Source organism: Heterodontus francisci, chromosome 2 (assembly GCF_036365525.1).
Source record: "Heterodontus francisci isolate sHetFra1 chromosome 2, sHetFra1.hap1, whole genome shotgun sequence".
Classification (NCBI taxonomy): domain Eukaryota; kingdom Metazoa; phylum Chordata; class Chondrichthyes; order Heterodontiformes; family Heterodontidae; genus Heterodontus; species Heterodontus francisci.
In genome coordinates, this window is record NC_090372.1 from 145,693,537 (window position 1) to 145,713,628 (window position 20,092).

A 20,092-nucleotide genomic window follows, 5' to 3' on the forward strand; every position below is an offset into this window, starting at 1 on the left:
CTCTATTCCACTATCCAAGTAGTTTATATAGATCAAAAAAAGCAGTTGTCCCAGCACTGACCCTCAGGAAACACCACTGTCTACGATCCTCCAGGATGAAAAACAATCATTTACTGAGACTCACTGTTTTCTGGCCTTAAGTCAATTTCTTATTCAATTGGACACTGACCCTCTTTTTTTGTCAATTTTGATAACCAGCCATTTATCAAATGCTTTCTTAAAATCCACACAAACAACATCCACTGCATTCTCTGCAATCTTCTCTGTTACTTCACCAAAAAATTCAGCTAGATTAGTCAAGCACGATCTGTCTTTTACAAATCCATGCTGGCTATCTCAAACCTCTCCAAGTGTCTGCTGATATTTTCCCCGATTATTGTTTCTAAAACCATACCCACCACTAATGTTAAACTAATTGGCCTGTAGTTGCCATGACTGTCAGAGTCATAGAGAGATGCAGCATTGAAACAGGCAATTCGGCCCACCGAGTCTGTGCCGACCATCAACCACCCATTTATACTAACCCTACATTAATCCCATATTCCCTACCACATCCCCAATTTCCCTCAATTCTCCTACCACCTACCTACACTAGGAGAAATTTTTACAATGACCAATTTACCTATCAACCTGCAAGTCTTCGGCTGTGGGAGGAAACAGGAGCACCCAGCAGAAACCCACGCGGTCACAAGGAGAACTTGCAAACTCGGCACAGGCAGTACCCAGAACCAAACCCGTGTCACTGGAGCTGTGAGGCTGCAGTGCTAACCACTGCGCCACTCTGCCGCCCCACTGTGTCCTCATACCCTTTCTTGAATAAGGGTGTCACATTTGCCATTCTCCAATCCTTTGGCACTTCCCCTGTACACAGGGAAGATTGGCAGATTATGGCAAGCCCTTCCGCTATCTCCATCCCCACTTCCTTTAGCAACCTGGGATGCAAGCCATCCGGACCAGGTGACTTATCTACCCCAAGCATGGCCAGCCTTTTTAGTCCTTCCCCCCCTCTCAACTTTTACCCTATCCCTTGCCTCTGCTCTCTCTGCTACTACTGATATTGTGTCAGATTCCACTTCCATAGTGAACACTGATACAAAGTACTCATTAAGTATATTAGCCTTGCCCTACATCTCTAAACATATATTACCCTCTTTGCCCCTAACAGGCCCCGCTCCACCTCTTACTATTTACATGTTGGTAAAAGATTTTTGGGTTCCCTTTGATGTTGAATGCTATTCTATTCACATATTCTCTCTTTACCAGTCTCATACTCCACTTCACGTCCCCTCTCACTTAATTGTATTTGTCCTGGTTCTTACTTGAAGAATTCATCTGACATGCATCATACACACTCTTTTTTTTCTTGTTTCATCATAATCTCTATCTCTGTCGTCATCCAAGGAGCCCCATTTTTGGTTCCCCTACCTTTTGCCCTCGTTGGAATATACCTAGCCTGTACCTGAAGCATTACTTCCTTAAAGATAACCCATTGTTCTCATTCAGCTCTTCCTGTCAGTTTTGCATTCCATTTTACCCTGGCTAGATCCCTTCTCATGGCATTGAAAGTAGTCCTCTTCTAATACGTTCCACCTTATTTTGTTTCTTGCTTTACTACATTACTTGTCTAAAACTTATGATACAATGATCAGTCTTGCCCAAGTGCTCCCCGACAGACACTGGCCCACCTCATTTCCCAGCACCAGATCCAGCAATGCCTCCTTTCGAGTTGGGCTGAGAAAATACTGATCAAGGAAGTTCTCCTGAAGTTTCAGAAATTCCTCTCCCTCTTTACCCTTTACTCGAAAATTATCCCAATCAATATTTGGGTAATTAAAGTCCCCCAATATCAGTACTCTCTCACTCTTGTAGATCATAGAGAGAAACAGCACTGAAACAGGCCCTTCTGCCCACCGAGTCTGCGCCGACCAACAACCACCCATTTAGACTAATCTTATATTAATCCCATATTCCCTACCACATCCCCACCATTCTCCTACCACCTACCCACATTAGGGGCAATTTATAATGGCCAATTTACCTATCAACCTGCAAGTCTTTGGCTGTGGGAGGAAACGGGAGGACCCGGCAGAAACCCACGCGGTCACAGGGAAAATTTGCAAAACTCCACACAGGCAGTACCCAGAACTGAATCCGGGTCACTGGAGCAGTGAGGCTGCGGTGCTAACCACTGCACCACCCCAAGATAAGGGTTTTTTTGTGATATTTGAGATAAATATTGGGCAGGACACTCTGTGATTTTCCCTGCAGATTTGTTCCTCTATCTCTTTTTCACTATTTGGAAGCCTATAGAATACCCCTAGTAGCACGATCATACCCTTTTTGCTTCTCAACTCTAACCAATTAGGTTCTGTCCTTGTCCTTCAAGGACATCCTCCCTTTCCAACACTGTAATGTCTTCCCTAATCAGTACTGCCACCCCACCTCCTTTTTTTCCTTCTCTATCTTCCCTAAACACTTTACATCCTTGTATATTAAGCGACCAGTCCTCGCCATTTTTAAGCCACGTTTCTGTTATTGCCACTACATCATATTTTCGTACTGCTATTTGTGCCTGTACTCGCCAACCTTATTGGCCATACTTTGTGTGTTTACACACATGAATTGTAATCCTGTCTTTGCATTCCTCGTAGTCCATCCCAGTCCACTCCCATCTAATAAGGGACTACTCCCTTCTCCAGTACTGTCTAACACTCTCACATTATGCACCTTATTCCTCTTTTCTACTTCTATATGGTGGCGCCCGTCCCTCTGCCAATTTAGTTTAAACCTTCCCCAACCGCACCAGTGACCCTCCACACGAGGACATTGGTCCCAGTCCTGTTGAGTTGCAACCTGTCCCTTTTGAATAGGTGCCTCCTGCCCCAGAACTGGTCCCACTGTCCCAAGAATCTGAAGCCCTTCCTCCTGCATCACGCCTCAAGCCGCACATTGATCCTTCTCATCTTCCTATTTCTATTCTCTCTAGGACATGGCACTGGGAGTAATCCAGACCTTTGAGGTCCTACTCTTTAACTTCTTCCCTAGCTCCTGAAAATCTGACTGTAGGACCTCAATCCCTGCCCTTGCTATGTCATTGGTACCAACATGTACCACAACTTCTGGCTCACTCCCTTCCCCCTGCAGAATATCCTGCACCCTCTCCATGATATCCTTTACCCTGGCACCAGGGAGGCATACCATGCGAGACTCACCGTAACGGTTACAGAAATGCCTATCTGTGCCCCGACTATGGAACCAACAATAACAACAGCATATCTACACTTTGCTGCTCTCTCTTGTACAGACCTATGCTCATTGTTGTCATGGTCTGGACTGCACTCCTTCAAGGCATTGTCACTCCCAGCAGCCCCCAAAGCTGTGTATCTTTTCCCAACTCACTAGCCTCCGGCCCTCCATTCACCACGACATTTCTCCAGCTACTGCTTTGCTCATCCTGACCCTCACGTCCACTTTTGATGCCATAATCTCCCCAATAAAATCATTATTCTTGTTCACTATGGCTGTTCCCCCGGTACAGCCCTCATCTCCACTCCCTTAAGCCCAAGAGACACCAAATTGAACAGATATGATAGACAACTGGTTTAGCCGTTCACTGCCAGATCTAGGTGGACCACATAAAGCAGTATTGGGTCCTGCTCACATCGGCTAAAACTGTTGACTATTCCAAGGTCAGGCTGGAATGCCAACATGCTTTTCTCTAATGCAAACGCCTTCTTAAACACCTCTCCCCTGTCCCTTCCATCCTCATTGCCAACAATTTAAGTACAAGGAGCTCAGACTTCTTTATCACTACAATCGAGACCAACCAATCAGCTGCTTCTGCCACTTCTTTCCCTTACCCTAGCACACCAGGTCAAACCTCCTTTAAAGATCCCCTCCTGCCCTCGCACTGAACTTGCATCGTTCTTCAATACCTTTCTTATCTCCCCTCATGCTCTCTCCAATCTCATCTTGTCCACGAGACCCATCTCTTTTTCCCTTGACCCTATTTTCACTAAACTGATTACTCAACTTCCGCTCTGGTCCCCATGTTAGCCGATATTGTAAATGGTTTTCTCTCTTCAGGTGTTGTCCCTCTCTCCTTTAAATCTGCCGTCATCGCCCCACTCCTCAAAAGAAAAACCCTTGAGCCCACCATCCTTGCAAACTATCACCCCCACCTCCAACCTCCCTCTCCTCGGGCATGTTGTTTCTTCCAAAATCCGTTCCCGTCTTTCCCGGAACTCCATGTTTGAATCCCTCTGAGCAGGTTCCCACCCCACCACAGAACCGAAATGGCTCTTCCCAAAGTCCCAAATGACATCCTATGTAACTGACAAAGGTAAACTATCCCTCCTTGTCCTTCTCGACCGGTCTACAACCTTTAACACAGTTTATCACAACATCCACCCCTAACACCTCTCCACTGTTGTCCAGCTGGGTGGGACTGCTCTCACCTGCTTCCATTCTTATCTATCTAATCATAGCCAGAGTAGCATCTGCAATGGCTTCTCTTCCCTCTCCTGCAATGTTACCTCTGGTATCCCCCAGGGATCTAATCCTGGGTCCCTCATATTTCTTATCTACACACTGCCCCCCGCAGCATCATCTGAAAACACAGCATTGGTTTCCACACGTATGTTAACGATAGCCAGCGCCACCTCACCACCACCTCTCTCAACTCCTCCACTGTCGCTAAATTATCAGACTTCTTGTCTGATATTCAAAGAACAAAGAACAGTACAGCACAGGAACAGGCCATTCGGCCCTCCAAGCCTGCGCCGATCTTGATGCCTGCCTAAACTAAAACCTTCTGCACTTCCGGGGTCCGTATCCCTCTATTCCCATCCTATTCATGTATTTGTCAAGATGCCTCTTAAACGTCGCTATCGTACCTGCTTCCACCACCTCCCCCGGCAGCAAGTTCCAGGCACTCACCACCCTCTGTGTAAAGAACTTGCCTCGCACATCCCCTCTAAACTTTGCTCCTCGCACCTTAAACTTATGTCCCCTAGTAACTGACTCTTCCACCCTGGGAAAAAGCTTCTGATTATCCACTCTGTCCATGCCACTCATAACTTTGTAAACCTCTATCTTGTCGCCCCTCCACCTCCATCATTCCAGTGAAAATAATCCGAGTTTATCCAACCTCTCCTCATAGCCAATGCCCTCCAGACCAGGCAACATCCTGGTAAACCTCTTCTGTACCGTCTCCAAAGCCTCCACGTCCTTCTGGTAGTTTGGCGACCAGAATTGCACGCAATATTCCAAGTGTGGCCTAACTAAGGTTCTGTACAGCTGCAGCATGCCTTGCCAATTTTTATACTCTATGCCCCGACCGATGAAGGCAAGCATGCCGTATGCCTTCTTGACTACCTTATCCACCTACGTTGCCACTTTCAGTGACCTGTGGACCTGTACGCCCAGATCTCTCTGCCTGTCAATACTCCTGAGGGTTCTGCCATTTACCTTATACTTCCCACCTGTATTAGACCTTCCAAAATGCATTACCTTACATTTGTCCGGATTAAACTCCAGCTGCCATTTCTCCGCTCAAGTCTCCAACCGATCTATATCCTGCTGTATCCTCTGACAATCCTCATCACTATCCGCAACTCCACCAACCTTTGTGTCGTCCACAAACTTACGAATCAGACCAGCTACATTTTCCTCCAAATCATTTATATATACTACAAACAGCAAAGGTCCCAGCACTGATCCCTGCGGAACACCACTAGTCACAGCCCTCCATTCAGAAAAGCACCCTTCCACTGCTACCCTCTGTCTTCTATGACCGAGCCAGTTCTGTATCCATCTTGCCAGCTCACCTCTGATCCAGTGTGTCTTCATCTTTCGTACCAGTCTGCCACTTTAAAACTAGGGTATTATTAAGTAAAACAAAACCGTTAAGATAGCAACAAAAACTTGTGCATTTGTCTAGTGCCTTTAACATAATAAAACATTCTATAATGCTCCTGTGAAGCATCTTAAAGCAACATTTGACACAGCCACATAAGAGATATTCAGCCAGATGGTCAAGCTCAATCAAAGAGGTAAGTTTCAAGGAGCATCTGAAAGGAGGAAAGAGAGATGGAGAGGTTTAGGGAGGGAATTCCAGAGCTTAGGGCCCAGGCAGCTGAAGGCACAGTCACCAATAGTGAAGTAGTTACAATTGGGGATTCTTATGAGGCCTGAATTAGAGGAGTGCAGATATCTCGGAGGGTTTGGGGCTGGAGAAGATTATAGATATTGGGAGGGGCGAGGTCATAGAGATATTTGAAAACAAGGATGAGAATTTTAAAATCAAGCTGTTGCTTAACCAGGAGCCAGTTTAGGTCAGTGAGCATAGAGGTGAAAGGTGAACAGGACTTGGCTGCAAAGTTTTGGTTGACCTTATGTTTACGAAGGGTTGAATGTGGGAGGATAGCCAGGAGTGTGTTAGAATCCTAGAGGTAACAAAGACATGGATGAGGTTTGAACAGCAGATGAGCTGAGGTGGATACGGAGTCACAGAGGTGCAAATAGGCAGTCGTAGTGATGGTGCAGATATGTCATCAGAAGCTTATCTTTGGGTCACATATGACACCAAGATTACAATCTGGTTCGGCCTCAGACAGTTCCAGGGAGAGGGATTGAGTTGGGAGCTAGTAAACAGGGTTTGTGGCAGGCCCTGAAGACAATGGCTTTGGTCTTCCCGATATTTAATTGGAGAAATTTCTGTTCATCCAGCATTGAATAAGGATAAGAGTAATCCTCAGATGAAGGTGCTAAATTGGGGGAAGGCTACTTATAACAATATTAGGCAGGAACTGAAGAATTTAGATTGGGGGCGGCTGTTTGAGGGTAAATCAACATCTGACATGTGGGAGTCTTACAAACGTCAGTTGATTAGAATCCAGGACCGGCATGTTCCTGTGAGGAAGAAGGGCAAGTTTGACAAGTTTCGGGAACCTTGGTCACGAGGGATATTGTGAGCCTAGTCAAAAAGAAAAAGGAAGCATTCGTAAGGGCTGGAAGGCTAGGAACAGATGAAGCACTTGAGGAATATAAAGAAAGTAGGAAAGAACTTAAGCAAGGAGTCAGGATGGCTAAAAGGGGTCATGAAAAGTCATTGGCAAACAGGATTAAGGAAAATCCCAAGGCTTTTTATACGTATATAAAGAGCAAGAGGGTAACCAGGGAAAGGGTTGGCCCACTCAAGGACAGAGGAGGGAATCTATGTGTGGAGCCAGAGGAAATGGGCAAGGTACTAAATGAGTACTTTGCATCAGTATTCACCAAAGAGAAGGACTTGGTGGATGATGAGTCTGGGGAACGGAGTGTAGATAGTCTGGGTCATGTCGTTATCAAAAAGGAGGAGCTATTGGGGGTCTTGCAAAGCATTAAGGTAGATAAGTCCCCAGGGCATGATGGGATCTACCCCAGAATACTGAGGGAGGCAAGGGAAGAAATTGCTGAGGCCTTGACAGAAATCTTCGTATCCTCATTGGCTACAGGTGAGGTCCCAGACAACTGGAGAATAGCCAATGTTGTTCCTTTGTTTAAGAAGGGTAGCAAGGATAATCCAGGAAATTATAGGCCGGTGAGCCTTACTTCAGTGGTAGGGAAATTATTAGAGAGGATTCTTCGGGACAGGATTTACTCCCATTTGGAAACAAATGGACTTATTAGCGAGAGGCAGCATGGTTTTGTGAAGGGGAGGTCGTGTCTCACTAACTTGATTGAGTTTTTTGAGGAAGTGACGAAGATGATTGATGAAGGAAGGGCAGTGGATGTTGTCTATATGGACTTCAGTATCCCCCAGGGATCTCGTGGCAATGTTTTATTATGTTAAAGGCACTAGACAAATGCACAAGTTTTTGTTGCTATCTTAACGGTTTTGTTTTACTTAATAATACCCTAGTTTTAAAGTCACAACAAGTAGATGTAATTTGTAAGTATGGGTTCCACCAGGACCACTTACCTCCTGACCTCATTACAGCCTTGGTCCAAACATGGACAAAAGAGCTGAACTCCAGAGATCAGGTGAGAGTGACTACCCTTGACATCAAGGCAGCGTTTGACCGAGTATGGCATCAAGGAGCCCTGGCAAAACTGGAGTCAATGGGAATCAGGAGAAAAACTCACTGCTGGTTGGAGTCGTACCTAGCAGAAAGGAAAATGGTTGTGGTTGTTGGAGGTCAATCATCCCAGGACATCACTGCAGTTGTTCCTCAGTGCAGTGTCCTAGGCCCAACCATCTTCAGCTGCTTCATCAATGACCTTCCCTCCATCATAATGTCAGAAGTGGGGATGCTCGCTGATGATTGCACAATGTTCAGCATCTTCACAACTCCTCAGATACTAACGCAGCCCGTGTCCAGATGCAGCAAGACCTGGACAACATCCAGGCTTGGACTGATAAGTGGCAAGTAACATTTGCGCCACACAAGTGCCAGGCAATGACCATCTCCAACAAGAGAGAATCTAACCATCTCCCCTTGGCGTTCAATGGCATTACCATCGCTGAGTCCCCCACTATCAACATCCTGGGGGTCACCATTGACCAGAACTGAACTGGACCAGCTGCTAAAATGCTGTGGCTACACGAGCAGGTCAGAAACTGGGAATTCTGTAGCGAGTTACTCACCTCCTGACTCCCCAAAGCCTGTCCACCATCTACAAGGCACAAGTCAGGAATGTGATCAAATACTCTCCACTTGCCTGGATGGGTGCAGCTCCAACAACACTCAAGAAGCTCGACACCATCCAGGACAAAGCAGCCTGCTCAATTGGCACTCCAGCCACCACCTTCAACATTCACTCCCTTCACCATCAACACACAGTGGCAAGATGCACTGCAGCACTCACCAAGGCTCCTTCGACAACACCTTCCAAACCCACGACCTCTACCATCTAGAAGGACAATGGCAGCAGATGCATGGGAACACCACCACCTGCAAGTTCCCCTCAAAGCCACACACCATCCTCACTTGGAGCTATATCGCTGTTCCTTCACTGTTGCTGGATCAAACTCCTGGAACTCCCTTCCTAACAGCACTGTTGGTGTACCTACACCCCAAGGGCTGCAGCAGTTCAAGAAGGCAGCTCATCAACACCTTTTCAAGGGCAATTAGGGATGGGCAATAAATACCGGCCTCGCCAGCAATGCCCACATCCTCTGAACGAATAAAAAAATTGGGGAATTGCGAAGAATTCATTTTACACAGCAAATTGTCATGATCCGGAATGCACCACCTGAAAGGGAGAAGTGGAAGCAGAATCAGCGCTAACTTTCAAAAGGGAATTCGATAAATACTTGAAGCGGAAAAAAATTGCAGGACAAAGAGCAAGGGAATGGGACAAATTGGATAGCACTACTAAAGAGCCAACACAGGTACGATGGACTGAACAGCCTCCCTCTGTGCTGTAAGATTCTACAATTTTAGTTAACAAGCTATAAATGATCGGCATTGGTCTGCTGTACATTACTAAACCTTTCTTCTCACATTTGTTCATAGGTGACTCCTCTGCCTCTTCTCAACCTTTGTAAAACACACATTCCTGCAGCTGAGACACTGCTACTTCCTGCTGACACCAGCCGCAAAAAATCAAGAGTTCCATTTTAATATCTCGAGAAGCTTTTACACAAAAATAGATTTCAGTTAGAATCACAATGGCTAAGTTCTCCACCCATCCTACCCACAACTTCTCAGTTGGTAATACACTGTCCAGCATGGAAGTGAATCATCTGGACCAGGAAGGCCACCGGTTGGATCCCTGATCTATGCAGAATCTGCTGGGACAATTACCAATAGCAATTAAAGTCACACGATGCCTGTAAATTAATCAGTTAAAATGAATATTTGTAGGCTGACTTCCCAAAAGTGTTACTCTTACAACTGTATCTTTCATAAAACAAATTGGAAAAACACACACAAGCTATAACAATTCATAGAAGTTACCAGCAGTTCATGTTTGCATTTGCCATTCCTCCTAGCGCATGAATAAGACCTGGGCCAGAGACTGCAAGGCAAATACCTGGCCTAAAAAGAAAAAACAGTTTCAATCACTTATAAATGGCAGGTACATAAATAAAACATGAATAAACGCACACTGCAGCAAAGACATGAAATTAAAAGACAACTATTGGAGACTAACCTTCCTGTTAAATATCCCACAGCAGATGCCGCGTAACAAGCCTGTTTAGAGAGCAAACACACAGCCAGTAAAACATTCTAGGATTTTGTTTTGAGTATACCGTACAAAGATGACAGATAAAGTACACAGTTGTACTTACAGCTTGCTCGTTTCTCATTCCAATGTACTTAATTCCAGCAGCTTGAGCTGCCATGGCTACTTCTATCACTGGGATACCAACAACCCCAAACATATACTGAATATTCTGCAGGAAAAAAAATGTGGTCTTCTGGTTATTACAATTTTATTGGACATTCTAAGTGTGAATTTAAGCAAGAAATATTCTGATCATGGATGTAAACTTAAAAGATTTTCTCACATCCTATAAAAATGTGTTAGAAACATTCAAGTTACAGATACTGAGAATGTGAGCAATCCATAACTCCAAAGCAGAAACAATTATGAAAATACTTTTGGCCAAGTATTGATACAACAACAACTTACAATTATATAGCAGCTTTAATGTAATAAAATGTCCCAAGGTGCTTCACAGGAGCATTATAAAACCACGGGTAGGATTTTATGCTGGCGGGGGGGGTCTCAACATCAGGGGAAACTGATGCCAAAATCGCCGCATCGGCTCTTGTACGGAAGGCCTGCTGAATTTAGTGCTATCAGGCACTTGACTGGACAGTGGCTGGCCTTCTGTACGATTTAGGACCCCGTCATCAGAAGTCACGGCCTTGCAGAGCTGCTGGCCAATCAGAGGCTGGCAGCTGCAGTGCCACTGTGGAGGTGGTGGCTGCTGCTGTAACTGCAGACACCAGATACTATGGAACGGTGCTAGAACCAGGCTCAAGGTAGGTCAGGGCGGGAGGAGTCTCACGGGGTGGGGGGGGTTGGCAGCAAGGGGAGGTGGCCCTCAGCCGGAAGAGACCCTTAATTAGGGGTCAATTAGGGGTTAATTAGGTGGCGCAGTGGTTAGCACCGCAGCCTCACAGCTCCAGCGACCCGGGTTCAATTCTGGGTACTGCCTGTGTGGAGTTTGCAAGTTCTCCCTGTGACTGCGTGGGTTTCCTCCGGGTGCTCCGGTTTCCTCCCACAAGCCAAAAGACTTGCAGGCTGGTAGGTAAATTGGCCATTATAAATTGCCCCTAGAATAGGTAGGTGGTAGGGAAACATAGGGACAGGTGGGGATGTGGTAGGAATATGGGATTAGTGTAGGATTAGTATAAATGGGTGGTTGATGGTTGGCACAGATTCGGTGGGCCCGAAGCACCTGTTTCAGTGCTGTATCTCTAAAAAAAATTACCCAGTTAAGGGCCTCAATTGGCGGCGGGGCGGGAAGGCTGTTCACAGGGTCCCCCCCACCACCATCCCACCAGATTTTATGCTCTCCCTGCCTCCAAACCTGCCACGGGGGACAGCATAAAATTCCACCCAAAGTGTTTTAAAGGAGGAAAGGAAAGTATTCCAGAGCTTAGGATCTAGGCAACTGAAGGCATAGCCATCAACGGTGCAGTGATTAAAATCAGGGATGCAGAAGAGGCCAGAATTAGAGGAGTGCAGATATCTTGGAGGGCTGTGGGCTGGAGGAGATTACAAAGATAGGGAGGGGCGAGGCATTGCAGGGATTTAAAAACAAGGATGAGAATGTTAAAATCACTTGACCGGGAGCCAGTATAGGTCGGTGAGCACAGGGGTTGAAAGGTGAATAGGTCTTGGTGCGAGTTAAGACACAGGCAGCAGAGTTTTGGATGGCCTCAGGTTTACGAGAGTAGAATGTGGGAGACCAGCCAGGAGCATGAGCTGAGACTGGGGTGAAGTTAGGCGATGATACAGAGGTGGAAATAGGCGGTCCTAGTGATGGCACAAATATGAGGTCAGAAGCTCTTCTCAGGGTCAAATGTTGCGAACAAAGTGAGTTAATCTCAGATTGTTGTCAGGGAGAGGGATGGAGTCATTAGCTAGGGAACAGAGTTCAAAAACAGTCTTCAGTCTGCTTGATATTTAATTGGAGAAAATTTCTGCTCATCCGGTACTGGTTGTCAAATTTGCAGTCTCATAAATTGCCAACAGTGGAGGAGTCGAAAGAAGCGGTGGTGAGATAGAGCTGAGTGTTTTCTGCATACATAAAGAAAAAAGAAAGACTTGCATTTACATAGCATTTTTCACAACTGCTGGACGTCTCAAAGCGCTTTACAGCAAATGAAGTACTTTTGAAATGTAGGTAATATTGTAATGTAGGAAAAACAATGTGAAAACTAATGCTGTGCTTTCGGATGATGGTGCTGAGGGGCAGCATGTAGATGAGAAATAAGAGGGGAGGGGAGGGGAGGGGAGGGGGGTGGTTCATGGATAGATCCCTGGGGAACACCAGAGGTAACGGTGTGGGAGCAGGAAGAGAAGCCATTGGAAGTGATTTTCTGGCTACAATTAGATAGCTAAAAATGGAACCAGGTGAGAGCAGCCCCACCCAGCTGGACAACAGTGGAGTGGCATTGGAGGAGGATGGTGTGGTCAACCATGTCAAAGGCTACAGACAGGTCAAGAAGGACGAGGAGGGATAGTTTATCGTTGTCACAGTCACAGAGGATGTTATTTGTGACTTTGGTAAGAGCCATTTCAGTACTGTGATGGGGCAGACACCCGATTGGAGTTCTGGGAAAGATGGTAAGGGATTTGGAGGGCGATACACATTCAAGGACTTCGGAGAGGAATGGGAGGTTGGAGATGGGATGGTAGTTTGCAAAGGGCAGTGGGCTCAAGGGTTGGTATTTTGTGAAGGGGGTGATGATGGCAGATTTAAAGGAGAGAGGAACAACACTGGAAGAGAAAGAATTGTTTATAATATCGGCTAACAAGGGAACCAGGAGGGGAACTTGGGTGATCAGCAGTTTGGTGGGAATAGGATTGAGGGAGCAGGAGGTGGGTCTCATAGACAAAATGAGCTCAGAGAGGGCATGAAGGAAGATAGGAGAGAAACGAGAGAAAGACGCGAGTTCAGGGCAAGGGCAGGGGGAGCTTCAGAGGAAGTTTAGCCAAGTGGGCTAGTGAAAGGGAGGGATACAGCAGAGGCAGCTGATCAAGTGGTCTCGATCTTAGTGACAAAGAAGTCCATGAGCTCCTTGTACATATTGTTGGAGGTGAGGGTGAAGGGGACAGGGGATAGGGGAAGGGGATTTAAGAAGACAGTTTGCAGTAGGGAAAAGAAGCCAGGGATTATCTTTGCATTCCAAGATGATCGTGGAATAAGTGAGCAGTTTTAACAGACGAGAGCAGGACCTAATTGTGTTTTAAGTGGTCCAGCCAGATCTGATGGTTGATGGCTAAACAAGTTTCTGCAATATCCTTTCAAGTATACATCACCTGGACTTGAGGGAGCAGCCAGGGTGAGAGAGATGATTGAGTGTTCTTTCTTAGGAGGACTACTAGAGGCCATAGCGTTTAGGGAGACTTTTATTCAATGGATTGCCAAACTGAACTCTGGCTCTGTTCATCAGTTATCTCAAATGCATTGTTCCAACATGCTTGGCACTGTTGCTCTCCATTATCCATTTTTTTAAATCATGGCTGTTGAGCCAATGTCCTCATGCCATTTTAAAAAATACAAAGCTATACATTTCTTCCCATACTCCTGAAATGTTGCTTTTTAAATTCTTTATCCACTTGCCTTTTAAAATTTCTATTACAGATTATACTTCTAACAGTTTCTGATACAGTTTTCCATGTCTTTACAACCCCATCTCCTAACCTTTCCTTGGTAATGAGCTTCAATTTATGTCCTCTCGTAGTAGTAGTTTTACCATAGCTACCTGATCAAACACACACAATCTTGAACACATGTATCAGATCACCTCTTGACATTCTTTGTTCTAATGAAAAGAACCCGAATATCACCTCATAACTAGAACCTCTCCTCCTCGGTATAATCTTAGTGAATCTCTTCTACATTCTCTCTATTGCTATGACATGCTTCCTAAAAGCAAGAAGGCTAGTGTTCTATCTGTGGCCTAACCAATATTTTTTCTTTAAATCCATTCATGGAACGTGGATATCACTGGCAAGGCCAGTATTTATTGCTCATCCCTATATACTGAGTTGCTTGCGAGGCCATTTCAAAGGGCAGTTATGAATCAACCATATTGCTGTGGGTCTGGAGTCACATATTGGCCAGACCAGATAAGGACAGCAGACTAGTAGTGTATTGGTCACCATTATTGATATTAGCTTCCTTTTCCAAATTTATTCTATTCTATTCCAGATGCTGTGGTGGGATTTGACCTCATGGCCAAGATTTTTTGGGGCCTCAGGGAGCAGGCAGAGAGACGGGGACCAGAAAATCAGCTGGGATGGCGGGGGCTGGCGTGCCTATTGCCTTCCCGCGTATTTTACCAACAGTAAAATAGTAGCTGCGGATCGTGTTTTTGGGATCCTTGAGGGGGAGGGGGAGGGGGAGGGGGAGCAGCCCCAAGTCGTGGTCCACATAGGCACCAATGACATAGGTAGGAAGAGAGATGGGGATTTAAGGCAGAAATTCAGAGAGCTAGGGTGGAAGCTTAGAGCGAGAACAAACAGAGTTGTTATCTCTGGGTTGTTGCCCGTGCCACGTGCTAGCGAAGCGAGGAATAGGGAGAGAGAGGAGTTGAACACGTGGCTGCAGGGATGGTGTAGGAGGGAGGGTTTTGGTTTCCTGGATAATTGGGGCTCTTTCTGGGGTAGGTGGGACCTCTACAAACAGGATGGTCTTCACCTGAACCAGAGGGGTACCAATATCCTGGGGGGGGAGATTTGCTAGTGCTCTTTGGGGGGGTTTAAACTAATTCAGCAGGGGGATGGGAACCTAAATTGTAGTTCCAGTGTACAGGATGTTGAGAGTAGTGAGCTCAGGGATAAGGTTACAAGGACGCAAGAGGGCACTGGCAAGCAAGAACTTGGTTTAAAGTGTGTCTACTTCAATGCCAGGAGCATCCGGAATAAGGTGGGTGAGCTTGCAGCATGGGTTGGTACCTGGGATCTCGATGTAGTGGCCATTTCGGAGACATGGGTAGAGCAGGGGCAGGAATGGATGTTGCAGGTTCCTGGATTTAGATGTTTCAGTAAGAACAGAGAAGATGGTAAGGGAGGGGGGGTGTGGCATTGTTAATCAAGGAGAGTATTACGGCGACAGAAAGGACGTTTGAGAACTCGTCTACTGAGGTAGTATGGGCCGAGGTTAGAAACAGGAGAGGAGAGGTCACTCTGTTGGGAGTTTTCTATAGACCTCCGAATAGTTCCAGAGATGTAGAGGAAAGGATAGCGAAGATGATTCTCGACAGGAGCGAGAGTAACAGGGTAGTTGTTATGGGGGACTTTAACTTTCCAAATATTGACTGGAAATACTATAGTTCGAGTACTTTAGATGGGTCAGTTTTTGTCCAGTGTGTGCAGGAGGGTTTTCTGACAGTATGTAGACAGGCCAACCAGGGGCGATGCCACATTGGATTTGGTACTGGGTAATGAACCCGGCCAGGTGTTAGATTTAGATGTAGGTGAGCACTTTGGTGACAGTGATCACAATTCGGTTAGGTTTACCTTAGCGATGGGCAGGGACAGGTATATACCGCAGGGCAAGAATTATAGCTGGGGGAAAGGAAATTATGATGCGATTAGGCAAGATTTAGGATGCGTAGGATGGGGAAGGAAACTGCAGGGGATGGGCACAATCGAAATGTGGAGCTTATTCAAGGAGCAGCTACTGCGTGTCCTTGATAAGTATGTACCTGTCAGGCAGGGAGGAAGTTGTCGAGCGAGGGAGCCGTGGTTTACTAAAGAAGTTGAAGCGCTTGTCAAGAGGAAGAAGGCGGCTTATGTTAGGATGAGACATGAAGGCTCAGTTAGGGCGCTTGAGAGTTACAAGCTAGCCAGGAAGGATCTAAAGGGAGAGCTAAGAAGAGCGAGGAGAAGACACGAGAAGTCATTGGCGGATAGGATCAAGGAAAACCCTAAGGCTTTCTATAGGTATATCAGGAATAAAAGAATGACTAGAGTTAGATTAGGGCCAATCAAGGATAGTAGTGGGAAGTTGTGTGTGGAATCAGAGGAGATAGGGGAAGCGTTAAATGAAAATTTTTCGTCAGTATTTACAGTAGAGAAAGAAAATGTTGTCGAGGAGAATACTGAGATACAGACTACTAGGCTCGATGGGATAGAGGTTCACAAGGAGGAGGTGTTAGCAATTTTGGAAAGTGTGAAAATAGATAAGTCCCCTGGGCCAGATGGGATTTATCCTAGGATTCTCTGGGAAGCCAGGGAGGAGATTGCAGAGCCTTTGTCCTTGATCTTTATGTCGTCATTGTCGACAGGAATAGTGCCGGAAGACTGGAGGATTGCAAATGTTGTCCCCTTGTTCAAGAAGGGGAGTAGAGACAGCCCTGGTAATTATAGACCTGTGAGCCTTACTTCGGTTGTGGGTAAAATGTTGGAAAAGGTTATAAGAGATAGGATTTATAATCATCTTGAAAAGAATAAGTTCATTAGCGATAGTCAGCACGGTTTTGTGAAGGGTAGGTCGTGCCTCACAAACCTTATTGAATTTTTTGAGAAGGTCACCAAACAGATGGATAAGGGTAAAGCCGTGGATGTGGTGTATATGGATTTCAGTAAGGCGTTTGATAAGGTTCCCCATGGTAGGCTATTGCAGAAAATACGGAAGTATGGGATTGAAGGTGATTTAGTGCTTTGGATCAGAAATTGGCTAGCTGAAAGAAGACAGAGGATGGTGGTTGATGGCAAATGTTCATCCTGGAGTTTAGTTACTAGTGGTGTACCGCAAGGATCTGTTTTGGGGCCACTGCTGTTTGTCATTTTTATAAATGACCTGGAAGAGGGTGTAGAAGGGTGGGTTAGTAAATTTGCGGATGACACGAAGGTGGGTGGAGTTGTGGATAGTGCCGAAGGATGTTGTAGGTTACAGAGGGACATAGATAGGCTGCAGAGCTGGGCTGAGAGATGGCAAATGGAGTTTAATGCGGAAAAGTGTGAGGTGATTCACTTTGGCAGGAGTAACAGGAATGCAGAGTACTGGGCTAATGGGAAGATTCTTGGTAGTGTAGATGAGCAGAGAGATCTTGGTGTCCAGGTACATAAATCCCTGAAAGTTGCTACCCAGGTTAATAGGGCTGTTAAGAAGGCATATGGTGTGTTAGCTTTTATTAGTAGGGGGATCGAGTTTCGGAGCCACGAGGTCATGCTGCAGCTGTACAAAACTCTGGTGCGGCCACACCTGGAGTATTGCGTGCAGTTCTGGTCACCGCATTATAGGAAGGATGTGGAAGCTTTGGAAAGGGTGCAGAGGAGATTTACTAGGATGTTGCCTGGTATGGAGGGAAGATCTTACGAGGAAAGGCTGAGGGACTTGAGGAGAGAAGAAGGAGGAGGAGAGGTGACTTAGTAGAGACATATAAGATAATCAGAGGGTTAGATGGGGTGGATAATGAGAGTCTTTTTCCTCGGATGGTGATGGCAAACACGAGGGGACATAGCTTTAAGTTGAGGGGTGATAGATATAGGACAGATGTCAGAGGTAGTTTCTTTACTCAGAGATTAGTAGGGGCATGGAACGCCCTGCCTGCAGCAGTAGTAGACTCGCCAACTTTAAGGGCATTTAAGTGGTCATTGGATAGACATATGGATAAAAATGGAATAGTGTAGGTCAGATGGTTTCACAGGTCGGCGCAACATCGAGGGCCGAAGGGCCTGTACTGCGCTGTAATGTTCTATGTTCTAGTAGGGCAGGTAGTAGACAGCCCTCCTGCTCAGAGGCCAATTAAGGGCCGTTAAAGGGCCTCTTCCCGCTACCGCTGGTATTTGACCAGCAGTGGGTGGGCCCTCCACCATGAGGTGAGACCACCAGGTATACCCTGACGGCCTCCTTGTGGTCTCTGGGGAGCCCCTCCTGATGGGGCACCCTGTGGCCCATGGAGGGCCCGCCCAGCAGCAAGGGCCTCCCCCGATTAGCCGGCAACTCTTGAAGCTGGGATCTCTTAAAGGGATGAGAGCTCCGACACCCAGCCAGTGGATGGGGCCGCCGCCAGCCTGTAGAATCCCGGACCATGTCTCTGGATCATTAGTCCAGACTTCTGGAATACTCGTCCAGTAACATAACCTTATTTGTATATGCTTAGCATTACCCCAGTGCTTTATTTAATACTCTGTCCATATTCATAAAACTTACAATCCCAATCCTTAAGTTTTAATTTAAAACAGGTTTTTCACTTCTCCAACTTTTAAAGATATTTGTACCTGAGCCCCTATGTCTTTCTGTTTTACCATTGTGTACATTTCCTCTCCTTATTTTTCCTCCAAATTTGTACCATGTCACATTTTCCTATATTAAATTTCATCTGATATCTTCTGTTAACCAATGTTCTCCTGAAGTCAATTACAATCCTCTTCCAGGAACCAAGCTCCCTATCATCTGTAAATATTGATATTGTGTCCCCGATGCCCAAGTTCAAATTTCATATATATACTAGGTAAAGAGAGAGAGAGGGAGAGAAGGATTGAACCAGTCCCAATACTGAACCGTGTGTCCTATACTACATTCAGCACTAGATAAATGTCAGACTTGAAATTCAATCGTGCCAAAAAAGCGGGCATATCTGTCTCGGGTCATCTGTTGCAGTTTGAAGAGCGAAGATTACTCAATAAGTGATCAGGCCTTTTATGGTTTTACCATACATTGGATGGTGATTCGATTTGATCTGATCTGCAACACCTATACCAAGCTAATTATCTACTCCTTATACCTAAATCAAATCACTTTTCAATAAAATCCCACTGTCCAAATTTTCTCATGGTTTCTTCCAAGGTCCAAGTCTGAAACACTCAGGAAATAACGAGGGTACAAAACAAGACAAGGATTGAGTGGGATACACAATAGCAATCCCTCTCAGAACATGCAAGAGCTGGAAGAAACGGAGGAGGTGGTGGTGAAGCTAAGTTCAATCTTAGGAGAGACTGAGGCTTGAGTTCAGTTGTAACCAAAGCAAGAGTATTGATTTTAATGTGACTCAATCAGTTAGTTACAAGATGGTTGTTGTTGTTGCTGCTGCTGCTGCTGCTGCTGCTCACCTGTACTCTCAGAGCCTCTGCTATGACCTGGGCTCCGCTGAGCTCCTCCAGCTCCACTTCATCAGCTGCCGTTGCCATTTCCACACTAGGCTCTGGGGCAAGTGGAGGAAGGAAGCACTTCCCACCACGGACAGCGAGAGATCACCACAGTGCCGTGATTGACAAGCTACAAAACCTATCGCAGCGAAGGAGAAAGCGAGGGGTCCGGAAGAAGAGTTAGTGTTGCAACGGTGGATATTGTGTTGGAAGTTTACTTTTTGTTTGAGGAATTTTGAAAATAATATGAAAATATTTTGCACGTTTTGAAATTATTCTAAATGCGGTGATCACGAAGGATTTGTCTCTAAGATTGCAGATCAACAGAAATCCCGTGAGCCCAATGCTTCACTTCTTGCTCGCAGTGAAATGATTTGGGCAGTGCTTGCTGCCTCAGTCATTGGCCTAACTTTTTTAGGGATTCTCTGACGTTCACCTTTCCTTGCAGAGCTGAATAGGTGGGAAGAGAAAACAGAGAATAGAAAGTAATACGGAGAAGAGAGAGACTGTGTAAATTAGTAGAAATAGGAGAGAGTAGGCAAACCAGAAAATGGGGAGAAAGAATTAACTGGAAAAAAGTAGAGAATGAACCAAAAGATAACCTATAGAGTGCCTTTAATGTAATTAAGTGTCCCAAGACACCACACAGGAGCATTATAAAACAAAATATGACATTGAGCCACATAAGGAGATATTAGGTCAGATGACCAAAAACTTGGTCAAAGAGTTAGGGTTTATGGAGTGTCTTAAAGAAGGAAAGTGAGGTAGAGAATCGGAGAGGTGTCGGGAGGAAATTCCAGAGCTTGGAGCCTAGGCAACTGAA

General features: G+C 45.7%; 1 protein-coding gene across 3 annotated transcripts in view; it reads right to left on the reverse strand.

The window, feature by feature from the left end:
* Positions 1-19,372, reverse strand: part of hacl1 (2-hydroxyacyl-CoA lyase 1) — a 147,618-nt gene extending 128,246 nt beyond the window's left edge. The window contains exons 1-4 of one of the 3 annotated variants that reach the window (XM_068011713.1): positions 19,234-19,372; positions 10,280-10,384; positions 10,141-10,181; positions 9,945-10,025 (exon numbers count right to left, since the gene is read on the reverse strand). In XM_068011713.1, coding sequence (XP_067867814.1) covers positions 9,945-10,025; positions 10,141-10,181; positions 10,280-10,384; positions 19,234-19,311 — 305 coding nt within the window. In that variant the 5' untranslated portion in view covers positions 19,312-19,372. The remainder of the gene's footprint in view (positions 1-9,944; positions 10,026-10,140; positions 10,182-10,279; positions 10,385-19,233) is intronic. The other 2 variants (XM_068011706.1, XM_068011697.1) reach the window with 2 other exon arrangements.
* Between the last annotated feature and the right edge of the window lie 720 nt (positions 19,373-20,092).